A 20,385-nucleotide genomic window follows, 5' to 3' on the forward strand; every position below is an offset into this window, starting at 1 on the left:
TCTTGGGTTTTAGTCCCAGCTGTGCAGTGCTTAATTTCTAACAGTTTATGTTTGGACAAAATACTAAGATCAAATTTCCCTCCTCCGTAAGGGATAATTTCAATTTCCATAAAGATCCATTCCCTTTTCTTGAAATTGATTAAATATACCTTATGTCAGTCTCAACTAACTAGAGAAACCAAGCCAAATTTTCTGAGTTTTCTTTTGTACATCCAGTGGAGGTCCTTCGCCTATGCACTCAGCGTCTCATACAATTTGTGTGTGCGCAGAGTGATGGGGACATCATAAAGAAACACTCATGTATGCATGCAGCATTTGAATAGTTCCATTTAAAATGAGTTTGCTCTTTGAGCAAGAGCTCTTTTGTGGAAAGTTTCATAGTGCATTGCCTCTTCAACAACAAGTGCTGCTGTGTAAAAGCTCCCATAAAGGCTGTGTATGGTTCATATCCACATCTTGGAATTGCAACCTATTGCTGATAATGCTATCACAAGCCCATGCTACACTGCTATTCCTATGTTCGCCAGCACACCTGCTGATGAGATCAAACTTATCAGAAAACAATGTTTAAATAGTGGAACACTAAGGGATGCTATAAATGCATGGTAAAATCCAGCCAGATTTAACCATATCTCTGTTTGATGGTAAAGGATGTGCTCTCTCAATAATCAATTATTGAAAATTTTGACTGTGCCTCATAATGTTTGCACACTGGCCTGTAGGATTTTTTTTTTTTAACTAAATGACAAGAGTAAATATGGGTGCATACAAAGTTTGAAGAAATGCTGCACACTGTGTTCAGCTGTTTATTACTGGTATTATCTGCAAGATATTTAAAATATGCATCTAACTCTCTTAATTTTCCCAATGGGTATATCTCATGGTGCAGTTATTCCTTCCTATGTTAGAAAGCAGAGGTTTTCTAAGGCAGATCTGTACTGCTTAGAAAGAAGACCAACAAATCCCTTGGAACCTAATTTTGAATGTATATGTATAGGATTGCACTGTAAGCCATATAATACATATTAACATTTTTTAAACTACAGTAGAAGATAGCAGCTCAGAAACAACCTGAATAATTCATGGCTAAGTTTAAATGCTTGCAGGGGCAACGGCAATAAAGAAAAGCATCTTGAATGTTTTTCCTTTATTTGTGATGCTGCCATCTGGAATCCATTAGAGTTGCAGAGTTCTCCCCATGAACGTTTTACATTTCAGATGTCTTTCTTCTTCCTCTTCTGTACCAAATTCTTCAAGAAAAATTCACCTGCACAGACAAAAAGAAAACAATGCATCTATTTTAACAGAGTAGCAAGCATCTTGTGACTGTATTCTTTACCCTGTGTTGTAGGAAAGAAACGAGCAGTAGCATCTACAGAAGGCAGCTGAAAAGAATCCTTGCTGCCTATTACTCTCTTAGCGCTGCAGGAATTAACCCTGTGTCAAACCGGGCAAGTCACAATAAGCAAACTATTTCCCCCAGCATAAATCATCTCGGTTCTTAAAAGGTTTTAAATGAGAAAGACTTGGAATGTTAGGCAGCAGGAAAAAAACAAGAGGCTTTCTAAACCTTCTGATGATATTTAATCAAAGGTAAGTCATACCAATGTCAATGTAATAGGATTGCTGTATTTAATGAATACATTTCCTCTTGCTGATCGGTTTGGCAAAGGAGCTGCTTTTGGATTGGGAAAGAGCAAACCTGGAAAACTTGCAGATGGTGGTTTCCCTGAAATTTTAACACTGAACAAGCAAATGTAGGGAAATGCTAGCATCATGGCAACTGTGCTGTTGATGGGAGGGAGGTATTCAGTTGCTGTGCTACCCAAAGACTGCTAGACTATTCTGGATGGCTGTGAAAAGCATACGGAATAGCACAATCCTTGTGTGGGTTATAGTTGTCAGGCATGGCTTCTCGGCATTTGTCACTTGCAGATTTCGCACTGAACATTATATGTATCTCTGAGGAGATAGATAAATCTCAGGAGCAGCACAAGATCTATGGGCTGTACATTATTGGGTGCTTCTGTAAATCATGGTACGGACAGAAAGCAAATGATAAAAGAAATCAGACCGTGAACTGACACTTCTGTAAATCATAGAAGAGCCAGGAAGCAAATAAATTTTTAAAATTCTGGCCTTTAGCCATTTTGGGTTTTTGCCATGCTTTCTGTAGCAAGTATGTTTGTTTAATTCACACCAGCAGACATACTCCCATGTTGAATGCAGTATGTACAACTTTAAAATAAAACTAAATTAGATCACTGTAGTTCACACTGCATATGAACTACTTGCTCTACTGCTTTTGCCACCTAAAAGATTACAACTATGAAGATCTATATTTCAAACTTCGTAAGCAATATTTCCCATCTAAGTTGTATAACACACTAAGGCTATAATCAGTGTCAGAAGCAAGTCCCATTGAATACAGGTAAGTATTAGTTTAAAGGGAACTGTACTTAAGAGTTTGCATGTCGCAACAAAAGCTGCAAGTTACTCACCAATTTATATCTGAATTTTAGCTATGGCCACAATTTATTGTATCTTGCCTCTATCCTATTGCCATTTCTCCACTGGCATGAAGGAACATGGTACAAAATGAAGAACGTGATGGACTGCAGCCCAGGCAACTCGCAACACATGAAACAAAATGCCTAGGCCGATTATCTAACTATTATGGAACAAATAACATTTTCTATAGCCAAGTTACAGGGAACCAGGCACAGGGCCTTCTTGGTAGTGGCGCCTGCCCTGTGGAACACCCTCCCACCAGATGTCAGAGAAAAATAACTACCAAACTTTTAGAAGACGTCTAAAGGTAGCCCTGTTTAGGGAAGCTTTTAATGTTTAATAGATTACTGTATTTTAGTGTTTTGTTGGAAGCCGCCCAGAGTGGCTGGGGAAACCCAGCCAGATGGGCGGGGTATAAATAATAAATTATTATTATTATTATTCTATAAATCATGCCTGTCCAGCTAGTCTCCAAAAGTAACATGATGGGCCATATTCAGTTGCACTAATGTTAAGGATTAGTGGTAGTGCAAGTGGATTCGACCCCAGTGCTCCACATCCAATTCTATGCCATCCCCAAATCTGTTCCAGAGGGTTGGAAGAACCCCACCCAGAAAAGATTTAAAGGACGAGGGGAGACCTAGACGGACAGAATGTTCTGTTGGGCAAGGAGAAATCATTGTGCTGCACTCACAGAACATTTTGCTTAGTGTTACACTGAATAAAACCCAATGCCTGTACATATAAAGCTAAAGGTCTATTGCACTTGCTGATAAGGGGAGGGGGCAAGTTTAAACTGAAGTCTGAATAAATTTACATAGTGCAGCTAATCTAGCAAACTGTGTATCTCACCTGCTTTGTAGGAAGAACGCACAAGAGGCCCACTCGCAGTGTAATGAAACCCAAGATCATTTCCTACGTTTTCCCAATGTTTAAATTTCTCAGGAGTAATATATTCTTCGACCTGGATAGAAGAATACATTTTCATCATGATCCAATCATTTCAAAATCCATATATTCCTAACATTAACAAGCACAGACTATAACATCCACAACTAAATTGTACACGGATCTGTGTTCCAAAAGAAACTGAGGCTGGCATAATTGCCTCACCTTAAGATTTCCATCCCAGAAGGCATATCCCAAGTCACTTTCAGCCTTCAATCCAGAAAATGTGATATATTTTCAAACAATAAACTTCCAGTACAATTTTACCTTTAAATGGCGCTTTGTGGGTTGCATGTATTGTCCCAAGGTCAAACAGTCTACGTCAGCCTCACGTAATACTATAAAAATTAAACGTATAGCTAGTGAATGACAGAAATATAGAATTGTTTATTCTTCCAAACCTCACTGGTGCCTGTTTTTAAGCAGCACATTTAAGAGAGCAGATAAAGTATGTTTGTTGAAACTGCCAGGTTTAACTCCCTAAATGAGGAAGAAAAAAACCATATCAAAAGTTAAGAAAGAGACCCAAAATGAAAACTCCTCAATCTCCAATCAGCTTGCCCCATATCTGAACTCAATATGCAGGAATGAGTTTGCTTTAAGGAATGAGCCTCAGAAATTGTACATGGACAGCTTAGCATATGGCTATTGGAATAACATGCTCCAAAACTCAGCTATGGTCCCTACACAGCTTACAGTCATTGGAAAAAGAAACTGCACCCTCTTTGTTGCAATGGCCCAGTCAAAATCCAGACCGCAATCCAATTGAAATGCTATGCGGGACCTTAAGAGAGCTGTTTATAAACAAATGCCAGCAAACCTCAATGAACTGAAGCAACATTGTAAAGAAGAGGGGACCAAAATTCCTCCACGAGGATGTGAGAGGTGGATAAAGTCCTACAGAAAACAATTCATGTTATTGAATCATAAGGTGTATTTAGTTTTTCACACATAACTTTTCCATTTTGGTTTTCTTTCTATGTAATATGTCATGTGTTCTTCATCTGAGGTTGTATTTACCTAATTTTAAGACCTACTAAGGAACAGGTGAAGGGACGCGGGTGGCTCTGTGGGTTAAACCACAGAGCCTAGGACTTGCCGATCAGAAGGTCGGCGGTTCGAATCCCCACGACGGGGTGAGCTCCTGTTGCTTGGTCCCTGCTCCTGCCAACCTAGCAGTTCGAAAGCATGTCAAAGTGCAAGTAGATAAATAGGTACCGCTCTGGTTGAAAGGTAAGCGGCATTTCTGTGCGCTGCTCTGGTTTGCCAGAAGCAGCTTAGTCATGCTGGCCACATGACCCGGAAATTGTACGCCGGCTCCCTTGGCTAATAAAGCGAGATGAGCGCCACAACCCCAAAGTCAGCCACGACTGGACCTAATGGTCAGGGGTCCCTTTACCTTTACCTTTAAGGAACAGGTGATTGTTATGTCTTCGTATGTAAAACTACAGAATTCAAAGAGGGTGCACTTTCTTTTTCCTTGAATCTGTGAATCATGGCCTCTATCCACACAAAATCCTGACTTACATTTCAATGTGTTGTATATTTGTTCATCTGTTTCACCAAGACCAAGCATGATGGATGTTTTGGAAATTACATCAGGCTGAACTTTCTTAGCATGCTTCAAAACACTGAGGGACTGGTCGAAGTTAGCTCGAGGATCCCGAACTTTTCTTTAAGAAAAGAAATAATAAAGAATAATTTAGCATAACAAGAATGGATCTTGTCACACCTCTGGAAAAACCTTCTGCAGAACCCACTGGATTAGATGAGTCAAACTAAGGAAGAATACACAGATCAAGAATACCTTCTCAAACATTTAAGTGAAAACTCGTTCAGAGTAACTGGATTGAAAGGGTAACAGGAATTTGGCAATGCCCATCACAACAACAACAAAAACTAGCCTTATCAGGGAATGAAAGATGGTCAGATACTGTATTGTCATAGTTCCAGAATCTGCCTTTTATAACTGCTTCCAAAGTTGTGTGTGTGTGTGTGTACACACAATTTTTCTTTTATCTTTATAACATTACCTTCAATGTATATCAGGCTGAACAACATCACCCTTGCTCTGAGAAAAATATTCAAAAGAATGACAGAGAGAACAACACTCTCTTTGCTGGGTGATATCTCCATTTAATCGAAATGGGGTAACTATTGCAAGTTATTTTTTTCACCTGCATAAGCAGACAGATGTCTTGGTATGAATGACTAGTACATGTGATCGGATTTATGACAAGCCTATGAACAGCAAAACAGGAATCTAGGAGACAATTCTCAAGCCACTTAAATATTTGGCTTTTACAAAAGGCATTCATTGTGCTGGCGGTCCTAAAAGTAACTTCCAGGGATCAATCCTTGATGGAATATGTAAAATATGGAATGTCAGTTTGGGGTGAAGCACCCCGCGGTTAATCACTACCACTGCAGTTTGCTTTCATTTGACGGCAAAGCATACATTTATTATGACCAGTAAATAGCTAGAGTATAGAGAGGCTCATTCTGATAAAATCTGAGAACTGTGTTTATACAAAGCAAAAAGAGGTTCTTAAACATATCTAAACAACAAAGTACAGCTGCAGTGACACTAAGAATGCAGAATAAGTCTTCTGGGCATGGACCATTCTGAGGGACCCCACTGTGAACAGAACATAAAAGCAGATTCACTACTTAGTCTTCAACAAGCAGAAAATGGCTTAGCACTAATGCAGGCAGACTGCCAGTCCCTCCTTCATGGAACCATCTCTTAAATTGAAATAGTCTGCTCTCACAAACCTTATTTTACTCTATCAGTATATATCACCTTTCATCACCTCTGCAATTCTGGAACTGTTTCCACATTGTGAGCATAGACATCGAGCCCTGACAGAGCAACCGTCTCCACAGCTTTCAGGTCCCCTCTGAAATCAGGAGTTAAACATTCCACAAGAATTTTGGGATTCCTGAGAAACGGGGGTTGGAAAAAACAAAACAAAAGTGCAATGTGGTCAGTTGAAAGCTGCATTAACCTTGCCCCAAAAGCAATCCATTTAATTATTCTAATATTCGCTCCTTACCGTTCTTTTAAGTGCGATACGGTCTTTGCAAAGTGTGCTGCTCCACCATCTGAAACATCTAATAATAGAACACGGCAGTTATTTTACAGGAAGAACAAATACAGTGGTGCCTCGCAAGACGAAAAGAATCCGTTCCACGAGTCTTTTCGTCTTGCAGTTTTTTCGTCTTGCGAAGCAAGCCCATTGGCGGATTAGCGCTATTAGCGCTATTGACATTTTAAGAGCTAAAAACGGCTTTTTAAGGCTTAAGGGATTAGCGGTTTTGCTGCTAAAATGCTTTTAGCAGCCTAGCGATTCAGAAAAAGGCGTTTTGGAGCGACCCCCCCCCCCGAAAATTTTCGTCAATTTTCGTCTTGCGAAGCAAGCCCATAGGGAAATTCGTCTTGCGAAGCGCCTCTGCAGACGGAAAACCCTTTCGTCTTGCGGGTTTTCCGTCTTGCGAGGCATTCGTCTTGCGGGGCACCACTGTACCTACTTTTACATAGCTATAGTGGTGTTGAGGATGCATTTGTGTAAATTTAATGCCTGCAAATATTAACTATTGAAATAGAGAACAGCGATCTGCACAGCTTACAAATACCTTAGATGAGATTTCTGCATACAGCGTAACTGTATTTGCTTTTGGGGAGGAGTATTTTTTTGTAAATATTTTTTATTTGACCTTAAGAAGATATAAACATATAACAAAAGCAATTAAAAACCTATATGAAGAGATTACTCTGAATCTCAGGACACTCCCCATCCCCTCATGGGTCCTAATGACAATGTTTACAACTGCATATCAATTTGTTATCCACATTTTTATCCATCTAAATTGTCCATATTTTTTGTTACAGTGGTACCTCAGGTTACATATGCTTCAGCTTACGGTACATGCGCTTCAAGTTACAGACTCTGCTAACCCAGAAATAGTACCTCGGGTTAAGAACTTTGCTTCAGGATGAGAACAAAAATCGTGCTCTGGCGGTGCGGCAGCAACAGGAGGCCCCATTAGCTAAAGTGGTGCTTCAGGTTAAGAACTGTTTCAGGTTAAGAACAGACCTCTGGAACGAATTAAGTACTTAACCTGAGGTACCACTGTACTTTACCAGTGTGGTTAAAATCCTGCTAATGTTTTCATCTGCTTACAATGGTCTCCTAAATATATTATACATTTTCCCCATTCTTTTTTGAAGTCCTCTTGGTTTCTGAGCTTCCCAGTTAATTTTGCCATTTTAGCATAGTCCATCAACTTGGTTTGCCATTCTTCCTTGGTTGGAATCAGCATAACTGTATTTTCAAAAGGAGTCAAAATTAGAAAGTTACTTACCATCTCTGTCCACAGAGGTCAATACAACATAATCCAGCCCCCATTCAGCAATTGCTTTCGCTGTGTTATACGGCTCTTCGGGATCTAATGGAGGGGGACTTCTTGCTGTCTTCACAGAGCAAAAGAGACAGCCTCTTGTACAAGTGTCCCCCATCAGCTGAAACAGGAAACAATTAAAAAATTAATAATAATTCAAGAACCTTCTATAACGAATATTAAAAGAATCTCAACAGCTCAGCCAGCAGATGAGAAATAAATTATTATATAGTCCAGAACTACTCTGAGCAACATATGATACATGGAGCCCGAAACCCACATGACAGCAGCCAAAAAATTAAAAGACGCCTGCTTCTTGGGAGAAAAGCAATGACAAACCTAGGCAGCATCTTAAAAAGCACTACTGGTATTTCCAGTAGTGATGTATGGAAGCGAGAGCTGGACCATAAAGAAGGCTGATCGCCAAAGAATTGATGCTTTTGAATTATGGTGCTGGAGGAGACTCTTGAGAGTCCCATGGACTGCAATAAGATCAAACCTATCCATTCTGAAGGAAATCAGCCCTGAGCGCTCACTGGAAGGACAGATCCTGAAGCTGAGGCTCCAATACTTTGGCCACCTCATGAGAAGAGAAGACTCCCTGGAAAAAACCCTGATGTTGGGAAAGATGGAGGGCACAAGGAGAAGGGGACGACAAGAGGACGAGATGGTTGGACAGAGTTCTTGAAGCTACCAGCATGTGTTTGACCAAACTGCAGGAAGCAGTGGAAGACAGGAGTGCCTGGCGTGCTCTGGTCCATGGGGTCACGAAGAGTCGGACACGACTAAACGGCTAAACAACAGCAACAACAATACACAAGACAGATATGGAACAATTTGGATGTGCTGTTCCCGATAAGACCATCAGTTGTCAGTGGTCGGCTTACCATTATAGTCGCTGTAGCAGTAGCATATTTGCCCCCTCCCCAGCACTCTCCGATGTTTGGACAACGCGCTTCCTCACACACCTACAGGCAATGAAACAGTTATCAATACTGTAAGAAGGGCATAAAGTGCATTGGCTACAAGGAGTCTCACCACTGTAAAGCTAATGATGAGGTAAGTACTACTGTTATAATGAAAATTATTTCACAAGGGAGTACCCAATGAGGGTGTTTTTTTTAGTCCATCTGGCATGCATGTTGGTACAACCCTGGTCTGCTCTCAAGCTGTCCAGGGAGGGTTTCAATGACAAAGAAAACAATGTGATACCATAATGACTACTCCGGTGCAAGCTGCTATTGTAACTCACTGGAAACAAAAGAAAAGTCATAAACACAACAGCTGGGCTCTAAACCTATGGAAGCAAGTCCACTGCAAAGGAATTTACTTTTAAGTAAGTGTGCCTATGACGGGAACTTTAATTGCAAAAACAACACTGAACAACACAGTAAATCATCTGGTACAATACAGGCATTTGAATTACCGTGTGGAGATTTAAATTTCTCAACGAATTCTTCAATTTGTTATAATTTTTTCCAATTGGAATCTCTGTTTTCAGCCATGGAGGAAGTCGCAGCCTAAAAAACAAACCGAAAGCCATACTTATTTTGCTTTAGCAGGTAATGTTTGTAAGTCTGAGAAATTAACTGACATAGCTGACCTATTTTGTAAACACATCGTTCTACTCTATTCTAATGAGGTAATTAAGTTGTTTTAAATACCTTTCTCCTTTCTGACGCTTTAATTCGCCTTTATAGTCTGCCCACTTTGTTTTGTCTGAAAGTTCTCCAGACATAAAGTCTTGCAAATCAGGTCCATTTTGCAAAAGTCCCTTCTGTTCCTCTGGCAATGAGCTTGATGCTCTCAACTGTTTGTGCCGATTGCTTTCACAGGTCTAGGAAAAAGCATTTGCAATTTTATTTTCAAATAATGCATTTCCAAATCATTTATTTATTTTTTAAATCAAAAGTTACAACACAGCTTTGCCCTCTGCTATATTTGTGCACTTATTTCCAACTAATGAGGTATAAAAGCTTTATCCAGAAGCTGGAATTTGTAGATCATGGGTTGGAAGGGACCACAAGGGTCATCTAGTCCAACCTACTCACTGTGAAAAGTGAGATTACAGGGAACCTGGCAGAGAGCCTTCTTGGTGGTGGCATCCACCTTGTGGAACGCCCTCCCACCAGATCTATCTGACTTTTAGAACTATCTGACTTTTAGAAGACACCTGAAGGGAGCCCTGTTTAGGGAAGCTTTTTTTAAAAAAAATATTGGCTTTTCCATGTTTACATCCTCTAACAATATTTCTCTAACAGTTTTCCATATTTTCCCCACTCCTCCCCTGGACTTCCCTCATATTCCCATTTTGTTTTATTTCCATATTATTCACCCTGCATGTTGTTTCCCAAAATTTCCCCAATACATATAGTCTCACTTTTTGTTATATACAACTGTGTTTGTTTATTCAAACCCTGCCAGTGAGTCCAAATTCTTTCTTATTTTGTCTCTTCATATATGTTGTAAATGGTTCTTGCAACCATCGATAAAAACTTTGCCACTGCTAATGTTCTAGCGTTTGTCCGGTCTTCCAATAGGAACCTGACATAGTGAGCCTCTGATTTTCCCGGGAAAGGGACCAGCAAGGGTAATATCAGTTCAGCCCTGGCTTGCTCATATTTTGCACCGTGCAACAAAATATGTTGTATGGAATCGATGTCTTGAGCAAACGAGCAAAGTCTGTCCTGGTAGGGAACTCCTCTCAAGCTGCCATCCAACACTGCAGAAGGAAAGACGTGACTAAACAACAACAATGACTAAGGCCAGGGTTCGAATCCCCACTCGGCGGTGCAGCTCGCTGGGGGCGACCTTGCGGGCCAATGACTAATCTCTCCTTCGCCTAGCCTACCTCGCAGGCTTGTTGTGCGAGGAGGAGATGGGGGCGAGGAGGAGAACCACGCACACCGCCTTCCGCTCCTGGGGGGGGGTTGTTAAAAGTGGCCTATAAATGCCATTAGCAAGTAAATAAATGATAATATTGGGGGCAGGGATTCCCCCAGAGAGAAGGTACCAGGGAATAGGGCATCACACAGGCCTATCCCTCCCCCCCCCCCATATGCTCACCAGCCTCCCGAGTGACGTCAGCCTCCTCAGGTTCTCCCGGGGGAAGCCGAGGTGGAGCAGAGCCATGTCGTCTCGACCCCGACTCCTTCCTCAGGCTCGATGTACTCGGCGCTCGCCCACCTTCCCCTTCCCTCCTGCCGTTTGGGCTCGGAGACGATTGCTCTCGCCTCCCGGCGTCTTGGCGCCCCACCCACGGAACGCGCTGGCGTCACGCCGCACGGGGTTCAAGACCGTGGTGACGTACGACGCTCTTCCTTTTCCTCCTCTCCGCGAACAAGGAGGTGAGGCCCGGCTTTCTTTTTTCCTTGCGAGGTGAGGGGCGGTATCCGGTTCCATCCGGGGCGCCGCGGCTGCCTCTTGTCCCGAGCGCCCCGCGGAGGCCGCGGGCAGGGCTCAGAGAGTGAAACGGGCGTCGCTCCGAGGTTGGGTTCGGCGGGGGCTCCTGAGAAGGAGGCCAAGAAGCAGCCGCCCCCTTCCCCTCAACGGCTTTGCTCTCTCGCGCGCCCCGGCTTCGTGTGCGCCTGCGTAAACTGATGCCGGGTGAGGGGGGGTCTCGTTTCTACGGCGCGCCCTAAGAAGGCTGCTTTCGTGGCAGAGATTATTTCAGCGCAAAACTGCACGGCTGCTTTCTCAACCTTGCTTTTAATGTTGGATTACAACTCCCATCACGCTTCTCCACTGGCTTTGCTGGCTGGGAATTATGGGAGTTGTAGTTCAACGAGGTCTAGGGACCCGAGGCCAAGAAAGGCTGCAGGATCTCTGCTTCAGCAGCATTACTTTAAGGTTTCCCAGAGCTGAAAGTGCCGGTTTTGCTGCCTGCCTTCTGCAATAATATATAGTGGGCTTTTTTGGGTTTTTTTGTCATGCCAGAGAGTTCTCGCTAGACCTAGGCAAAGTTAAAGCCAGGTGGCTGTCTAGATGTTGCTGCAGTTCTCATTATTATCTCTTGCCATTGGACATGCTAGTAACATCTGGAGTGCCACAGGTTAGCTACCCCTGGTATAAGCACTAGGTGAAGAGGACCATGCTTTTTCTGAGGCCTTTGAGATTGGTAATAGGAGTGGGAAGTGACGGTGGCAGGGGAAAGTATTGGTTAAAGCAGAGCTTTCCAAACACTGTCTCGACAATTAGTGTGTTAGCTGCAGTGTATTGGTGTGTCGCATGAACACCACTCCTGGGGATGGAAAGGGATTAGCTTAACCTCCAGTTTGCTAGTAAAACCGAGTTACGTTGTCACAAAATGATGCATGACTAAAAAGTGTGTCACCAAAGTGAAAAGTCTGGAAAGCTCTGGGTTAAAAGTTAGAAACCTTTTTCAATGCAGTTGATCATAACAGTTTTAGTAATATTCCTCTTAAGCATCTCAATCAGGCATGTCCAAAGTGGCCTATAAATGCCATAAGCAAGTAAGTAAATAATAATTTTGGGGGCACCTGTGGCAGTTTATTTCCTGGGGTAAAATCCTAAAAGAACCTAAACAACTTCAATCCTAAAAAAAAGCTCAACAATTTCAGGGTAAAAATCCTAAAAAAACTTTGGTTGGCCCTCACGCCTCACAGCCCTTCACTTCATCAAATTTGGCCCTCTGAAAAAAGTTTGGACACCACTGATCTAAATGGATGTTAAAGCCACAACACAAGGGACGGTGCCTTTGTTGCAAAGGGCGTGGTACAGCTGAAATCAGTATCATGTTAAACTTGCAGTTTTTCATTTTGCTTTTCCTGTTAGATTTAAAATGAAGACCATTCTCAGCAACCAGACGGTCGACATCCCAGAAAAAGGTATGTGCATCCACTTGGATGTTTTTATTTTTAGCACTACCCCCCCCAAAAAATACCCCAAAATCTTTAATTTTCTTATCACTTGCAGTTGCTGTATGTTGTACTAATGTTTAATTATCTCCATCCAGTCGAGGTTCGTTTGAAGGGACGGACAGTTATTGTCAAGGGCCCCAGAGGAACCCTGCGAAGGGACTTTAATCATATCAATGTGGAACTCTCTCTCTTGGGAAAGAAACGCAAGAAGGTGAGCAATTTGTGGATGTTGTGAGCGTTACTGTATATCATGTTTCTGCTGACAACGGAAGCTGTTGGCCCTGTGCAATGTTTTCAGATTCCATGTTAGCTTTGTATTGTCAGTAATGGTTGCTGGATTCTATGGCTTTAATTACACGTTTGCTGGTAGATGTGTCAGTTGTGAAGCACTGCACCAATGGGGCAGTTGGCTGTGGAAAAGCAGTAGGTGGGAGGAGGGACTTAATCCTTTCCTTTCCAATTTTTTTCTTTACAAACTTCGCCTCCAAGCTGCTTTTCTTTGCTATACAGCAGATACGGACCTGGGACACTTTCTGCGGAGTGGAGAGTTGCACAGGGAAAGTGGCAGGCAGAAAGGCTTAGTATCTGTTTACTGTTTTTCAGTGCTTTGGAGCAGACCTGTGTTCTGTAAAACATGTAATCTTAACTTTTTGAAAAGTGAAACATGCACTTATTTAAGATGCATATGTACTTGTTTACAGAAGTTTCTAAGCAGTATATTGAGAGAAAAGGTGCTTTGGGGTGTTTTGTCTGATAAATGAACCTCTTGCATATGATGTTTCAAGTGCGAGATTTCCAGAGGATGTTGTTGCATCCTACAGCACAGCCAGGCAGTCTGCAAGAAAAATGAGTTCCCTGTTTTTTGTTTCAGGTGCAAAAATGCATGTGGCTGATTCATGTTAAAATAAACGAGGATGATAGGCAGTGGACTAGATCAAGACATTTGGTGCTATTAGAGCTATTAATGAATAAATTGTAGCAATACTAACACACGCCAGCTGGTTCCCAATCTCTGTGAATTGTTGTGTTTTAATTAAGAATAAATTGGAACCCTGAGCTAGCCTTTCTTCTTTTAGCAAATGTCAAATGTCTGTGGTTTATTGTTCACTGATTTTTAGTTTTCAGTGTAATTAACAGGACATGGCTCTTGGCAGTGAATATGGACCATTCACTTTTCAGAACGTTAGCATATTTGTGTATTGCTCCCATTATATGGGAGGCAAAGTGTACTGACAGTACAGCGGTACCTCGGGTTAAGTACTTAATTCGTTCCGGAGGTCCGTACTTAACCTGAAACTCTTCTTAACCTGAAGCACCACTTTAGCTAATGGGGCCTCCCGCTGCTGCCGCGCCGCCGGAGCCCAATTTCTGTTCTCATCCTGAAGCAAAGTTCTTAACCTGAAGCACTATTTCTTGGTTAGCGGAGTCTGTAACCTGAAGCGTATGTAACCTGAGGTACCACTGTAGTCCACTTGTACTCCAAATGTAAGTCCTGATACAGCCAAAACAGTAGCTCCATACACAAGAGGGACCTATGGCAGCAACTCCAAGGTTTGCAGTACAGTTGTGCCTTGGAAGTCGAACGGGATCCATTCCAGAAGTCCATTTGACTTCCAAAACGTTTGGACACCAATCCTGCAGCCAATCGGAAGCCCCATTGGACATTCAGCTTCTAAAAATAGTTCGCAAACTATAACCGTCACTTCCGGGTTTGTGATGTTCGGAAACAGCTGTTCGAAAACCAAGGTACAACTGTAGTTTTCTATGGAGGAAAAAGCCTCAGAGGCTGGGTACCAATGTGGACTCAGTGGTCAAAGAGGCAGTTACTGTATGTGCTGTAGAGGGAAATGAGGAGCAGGTGGAGCTCATCAACCTAGGAAGGTACCTATCTAGGAGAAGGAATGGCCTGGCGGCTTTCATGAGAATGATTTAAGGAGTGAAAACAGCATGAAGGGCAGCAGGTACGAGTTACTGGTCTCCACAGCCACAACAAGCACTGTGGTTCTCCATTGGTTTGACTTCAACCCTGTAGGTACACTCCATTGCCTCTTGAGACATACAGATGCCAACAACAACAGTTAGGGGAAAAGGTAGTGGTGGTGGAAATTTAATATTCTAGAAAGACTATATCACTGTTAGTCTAGAATCCTGAACAGGAGCATTCCACGCTGCAATATTTTGTAGAGCTGACTACACAGTTGAATAAAGACAGTCATTGAGGTATATGACTTGCTGCTCTCTATAAATTTTTTTAAAGAAACTCTGAACTAGTTCACATAAGATGTGTTCTCCACGTAATTAGTCTTGACCATCCCTGGGTATGCATTCCTACAGATATTATAATGTGTGAACTGAGTAGATACAATTAAATATTAAATACAGCTGCTGTTAAAGTGCTGGGCGTTCCATCAGTTTGTACCCAAGAAGATGAAGGTAATTATATTGATGTCTTGTGTGAACTTGGCCTCAGTTTCTCTAAAGTAGTAGCACTTCCTTTAAAACTGTATGTGTGTGTTGCTGATACAAGAGACACATGTAGCAATGTTGACTTGGCAGATGAGGATAGCAGTACTACTTGATCATTTGATAAATACCGTATATAGAAATTGGAAAGAATCATATTTGCTGGTGTGGAAATTCATTAATCTAATGAAACTTAATTCTTGAAATGTTTACACGGAAAACGTGTTTTATACTTGGAAATGAGCAGCCTGTTTTTACACACTTCGTTGTTTTTTCTGTAGCTGCGTGTTGACAAATGGTGGGGCAACAGAAAGGAGCTGGCAACAGTTCGCACAATTTGCAGTCATGTGCAGAATATGATCAAGGGTGTCACATTGGTAAGTTTCCAGTGGGAATTTGCTATTAAGTGTTGATATAGCCAACTTCATCTTCACAGCTACACTACAGCCAGATGGGCGGGGTATAAATAATAAATTATTATTATTAACATACTATTTGGAGCATAAAGTGCTTTAAGAGTCAGTTTGGACAAAAAAACACTTAAGTTTCTCTTTCCCCCCTGTTTGTTTGATTTTAAATGTGTGTGATTCCAGGGCTTTCGTTACAAGATGCGGTCAGTGTATGCTCACTTCCCCATCAATGTGGTTATCCAGGAGAATGGCTCACTTGTAGAAATCCGTAACTTTCTTGGGGAGAAGTACATCCGTCGGGTGCGCATGAGGCCAGGTAAGGAGCTAGTTACTGTGGCGATATCTGTTACCAAGATTGATATAAGAATTGGGGGGTGCTTCAAATGAATCCTATAATGTCCGAAAACCTGTATTTTTCCAAGCAAGTTGTTTGTACCATATGATAACTGGAAAAAAGCTTGCAGAATCGGATACTTGTCTTTTGGAGTTCTGCCTTGCTCTGGATTACCTCCATTTTTCAAGTTAAAAGTATTTTGAAAATGCAAAATTAATATGCACTAATCTTTAAAAAATAATTGTGATAATGTGCCCCCATTAAATTTCTGTAACGAGAAAACCTCCAAGCACTGGTTTTATTCCTGCTACAGAAGCACAGATTAATGGGCATGTATTACAATAATTCTGTGTCTTACATGTCATGTGATTTCAGGAAGAAAGATACAGAAAGCGCCTTTTCCCGTGCTACTGATGTAGGAACTTAATGTCCCAGTAGGCTAGTTAAGATGGTATTTTAAGTTTGGGAGTTTTAGGATGGAGTATAAAATGATTGTTATTAATTTTTCATTAATAACATTCCAATGGATACAATACAAAATATTGTCACATCATAATACAAATAATAAAGCCAATTATACATTCCAAATTATATATTTTAGGTGACTTCCCATGTTCTGGCTGACGGGAGAAAATTTTTATTCCTTGTTCCTGTTTCTTCTCTTGTTTATTCCCAATATACCAGTTCCGATCTTAATCCTTTATCTTATTTTAGCAGCCACTGATGTGAGACTTTGAGTCATACTTAACAGATCTGTATGTGTATTAACATGCAAGAGGGATTTTTATCCTATTGTTTTTGTCCTTCCTGTTGTTGTCCACCAATTGCATTGGGCAGAACCCCCTCAACAATGAGTGCCCAATTCCCTCAGGCCTGTTGGTCTTAGTACTGTGCTATGTGTGTACAGGATACAATTTATTCTGGTGGCGCTGTGGTCTAAACCACTCAGCCTCTTGGGCTTGCCGATCAGAAGATCGGTGGTTCAAATCCGTCCGGGGTGAGTGTCTGTTACTCTGCCCCAGCTCTTGCCATCCTAGCAGTACGAAAGCACACCAGTGCAAGTAGATAAACAGGTACCGCTGCGGAAGCAAGGTAAATGGTGTTTCCATGTGCTCTGGTTTCCCTCACGGTGTTCTGTTGCTTCTGAAGCGGTTTAGTCATGCTGGCCACATGACCCGGAAAGATGTCTGTGGACAAACGCCGTTTCCCTTGGCTTGAAAGCAAGATGAGCGCAACAACCCCATAGTCACCTTTGAGTGGACCTAACCGCCCAGGGGTCCTTTACCTTTTACCTTTTTTTACAGTTTATTATAGTAAGGGATCATGACTAGATAGCTGAGATAAGTATGCAAATGTGTATGTTCTGTTTTTAAAAAATGGTGGACTTGTATGAGGATAAATTTTTTTGATTGAAGAAATGTGTGCTTTTTAAAACATTTTTAAAGGGGTCAACTGTGCAGTATCGCAAGCCCAGAAGGATGAGCTGATCCTTGAAGGAAATGACATTGAATTGGTATCTAACTCTGGTATGTCAGTTAATTATTGTATTGTGGAAATAATGGTTTTACTTTGATGTGGTCCATAAACATGCAACAACTGCCGTTTAATTCAGCTTGCATTGTCTGTATACTACTAAAACATTGGGAAACTTACTTTAAATAATGTCTAAAGTTAAAAGAGAAGCTTATTTTGTTGGGTGTGTTTAGACAGACTAAACAAGGCTAATTGTTTTGTCTTCCATAGTCTGCTGCTATTGTTTCTCCAGCAACAGATAGGAACCAGTGTTGCTAATAGGACTGGAGAAGTTTGACTTGACAGGGAAACTACCTAGCTTGATTTGAAGTTAGCAGTATTTGTCCTCGTTCTTGTTCAGTTGGCTTGTTTGATTAAATTGGGAAAATACGATTGCTTTGTTAAGCCAATCTTGCTTAAATTGTCCTCTTTTTGTTACAGCTGCCTTGATTCAGCAGGCCACCACAGTCAAGAATAAAGATATCAGGAAATTTTTGGATGGTATCTATGTCTCTGAGAAGGGAACAGTACAACAGGCAGATGAATAAAGCTCTATAAATAGGTTTGTGTTCTTTTCATATTTCACAGATGGTGTATTCTGTAAAGGACCGAGTTTTACCATATAGACCGGAGGGTGAAATCTTATTTGGAAGAAGATTTTTGGTATCCAAAATATCACGGAAGTTTCTATGCAGCAGAAATCCCTGGTTGAAATCTTGTTTTGACCACACTGGGTTACACTGTAAGACTAGCTTGGAATTTTAAAAGGAGCATATATATTTTCTTTCTTTCCAATGGAAGCCATTTGTATTCAAAGTGCATTCCCAGTTCCTTGAATGCAAATTGCTTTCTCTGCAGAGCAGGGGAAATGCTCCAATCTTAGGAACAGGTTCCCCTCTGTAGAGACTCACTGCACCAGGCGAATCCAGGTCTCTGCTCCAACTAAGAGGAGCCAGCATAGCAGCTGCTGCACCGTGTGGCTTGTAATGGGAGAAGCACAAAGTCTTCCAGCTTTGGATCATGCTTCCTGATCCAAACCTGAGTAAAACCTAAGTGCAGTGGTGCCTCGCAAGACGAAAAGAATCCGTTCCGCGAGTCTCTTCGTCTAGCGGTTTTTTCATCTTGCGAAGCAACCCGATTAGCGCTATTAGCGGTTTAGCGGCTATTAAAGGCTTAAGGGATTAGCGGATTAGCTGCTAAAAGGCTATTAGCAGCTTAGTGCCTTAGAAAAAGGGGGTGGGGAGCGAAAAGAATCGCAAGACATTTTCAACTTGCGAAGCAAGCCCATAGAGAAATTCGTCCTGCGAGGCGCATTGAAAAACGGAAAACCCTTTCGTCTAGCGGGTTTTCCGTCTTGCGAGGCATTCGTCTTGCGGGGCACCACTGTAACATCGTAGACTTGAATTGTCTTTCTGAACACCAGAAAGAATATTAAATTGAGGTTTTTTAAAAAATAAAAAATGCTCCGTTTCTTCTGCAAAAGCATTACTCACGGTAGCTTGCAGTGTATAAAATTAAATTTTCATAAAACCAGTGATATGAAACAACTAAACAAGGAGACAGGGAGAGCAGGTGTTAGGGGTCTAGTGGTTCAAAACCTTAGGCTGATTTCTGCTTCATATTTGCACGTCACGTGAATTCTTGATGATTAATCTCAACATTCTCCCATTATTGGAACGTGTAGTAACTTTAAACCATGCTTCTCATGTTATTTTGGAGGTGCTTGTAAGGGGATTGCAGTTGTAAAATGTTGTTTAAAGCTTCAGTTGTTTTTAATAATCCAATCTGTTTCATTGTTTCAGATCCTAAATTGACAACCAGGGCACAAAGGAGAACGGCATGCCGCAAGCCTTCAATTCACATTAGGAGTTGGCTGTATGAACCAAACAGTTTGACATTGTTTGGAGAAAAATTAAACAATATATTTCAATATTTTATGTTTTGTCATTGAGCTTTCAGCTATTCTAACACTTTGGTTTCCTGCATAAGCATTAAATATCTTATTAATTAAATATATTAATTATATATCTGGAAAAGTCAGCTCTGAAAATGGGGTAAATGGGTGGTATCCCACTCTACTTGGTGGAAGGCATCTGTCATGAGGGAAGGAGGCATTTTTGGCAGTTCATCCTCCCCTGCTGTCCTGCATATCCCTGCCCCTCAAAACATCCAGAACAGATTGGGGGCAGATAGGGATAAGGAGGAATAAATCTTCTGTTCGCTAGAGAGCAGCTTCCATCAGCATAGAAAATATTGGATTATCACCTAATGTAAAAATCCAGTACAGTAAGTAGTTAATCAGGTTGTGTTTTCTAGTGTTTCTTCATCACATAGTATAATATTTGAGTGTCTCTATCAAACTTTACAGGGACGCGGGTGGCGCTGTGGGTTAAAGCCTCAGTGCCTAGGGCTTGCCGATCGAAAGGTCGGCGGTTCGAATCCCCGCAGCGGGGTTCGAAAGCACCCCTGGGTGCAAGTAGATAAATAGGGACCGCTTACTAGTGGGAAGGTAAACGGCGTTTCCGTGAGCAGCTCTGGCTCGCCAGAGCAGCGATGTCACGCTGGCCACATGACCCGGAAGTGTCTTCGGACAGCGCTGGCCCTTGGCCTCTTTGAGTGAGATGGGCGCACAACCCTAGACTCTGTCAAGACTGGCCCGTACGGGCAGGGGTACCTTTACCTTTTTAACAAACTTTACAGTGAAATGGAATAGTTGTCAATTTGCAACCCATTTCATCTCTGACAACAGCCTAGCAGTTTTTACCTTTAGGGAGGAGACATTGCCAATAGGTAAACAATTCCATGGGTTTAATCAGGTACAGTGGTGCCTCGCAAGACGAAAAGAATCCGTTCCGCGAGTCTCTTCGTCTTCCGGTTTTTTCGTCTTGCGAAGCAAGCCCATTAGCGGATTAGCGCTATTAGCAGT

The 20,385-nt window shown here is 41.8% G+C and overlaps 2 protein-coding genes across 3 annotated transcripts; one reads left to right on the forward strand and one right to left on the reverse strand.

Moving 5' to 3' along the window:
• Positions 1-792: 792 nt before the first annotated feature.
• On the reverse strand, positions 793-11,061 carry LIAS (lipoic acid synthetase). Its single transcript, XM_083458401.1, has 11 exons — positions 10,927-11,061; positions 9,525-9,697; positions 9,287-9,380; positions 8,748-8,828; positions 7,825-7,981; positions 6,516-6,573; positions 6,273-6,401; positions 4,987-5,132; positions 3,727-3,797; positions 3,364-3,475; positions 793-1,267 (listed from the first exon to the last, which is right to left on the reverse strand). The coding sequence occupies exons 1-11, from the start codon at positions 10,990-10,992 to the stop codon at positions 1,215-1,217; spliced, it is 1,140 nt and encodes a 379-aa protein (XP_083314527.1). The 5' UTR covers positions 10,993-11,061; the 3' UTR covers positions 793-1,214.
• Positions 11,062-11,141: 80 nt separating this feature from the next.
• Positions 11,142-19,391, forward strand: RPL9 (ribosomal protein L9). Of its 2 annotated transcripts, none has more exons than XM_083458468.1 (8): positions 11,142-11,207; positions 12,655-12,707; positions 12,836-12,951; positions 15,485-15,580; positions 15,797-15,929; positions 17,393-17,473; positions 17,901-18,021; positions 19,262-19,391. In XM_083458468.1, the coding sequence occupies exons 2-7, from the start codon at positions 12,662-12,664 to the stop codon at positions 18,005-18,007; spliced, it is 579 nt and encodes a 192-aa protein (XP_083314594.1). In that variant the 5' UTR covers positions 11,142-11,207; positions 12,655-12,661; the 3' UTR covers positions 18,008-18,021; positions 19,262-19,391. The 2 variants fall into 2 exon arrangements, with proteins under 2 accessions (XP_083314594.1, XP_083314593.1); XM_083458467.1 differs by having other exon boundaries at positions 11,181-11,238.
• The last annotated feature ends 994 nt before the right edge of the window (positions 19,392-20,385 follow it).

The sequence above is a fragment of the Podarcis tiliguerta genome (assembly GCF_965153285.1).
Source record: "Podarcis tiliguerta genome assembly, chromosome: 9".
NCBI classification, from domain to species: Eukaryota; Metazoa; Chordata; class Lepidosauria; order Squamata; family Lacertidae; genus Podarcis; species Podarcis tiliguerta.

Excerpts from the sequence above, each read along its gene's own strand:
- RPL9 (XM_083458468.1), top strand. The coding sequence starts at position 12,662 with ATGAAGACCATTCTCAGCAACCAGACGGTCGACATCCCAGAAAAAG. Across the intron at positions 15,581-15,796 it reads TGATCAAGGGTGTCACATTG|GGCTTTCGTTACAAGATGCG; the intron begins GTAAGTTTCCAG and ends GTGTGATTCCAG. Across the intron at positions 17,474-17,900 it reads TGAATTGGTATCTAACTCTG|CTGCCTTGATTCAGCAGGCC; the intron begins GTATGTCAGTTA and ends TTTTTGTTACAG.
- LIAS (XM_083458401.1), bottom strand. The coding sequence starts at position 10,992 with ATGGCTCTGCTCCACCTCGGCTTCCCCCGGGAGAACCTGAGGAGGCTG. Across the intron at positions 9,698-10,926 it reads TGACGTCACTCGGGAGGCTG|ACCTGTGAAAGCAATCGGCA; the intron begins GTGAGCATATGG and ends GCTTTTTCCTAG. Across the intron at positions 7,982-8,747 it reads CTGCTACAGCGACTATAATG|CTGATGGGGGACACTTGTAC; the intron begins GTAAGCCGACCA and ends TTCCTGTTTCAG.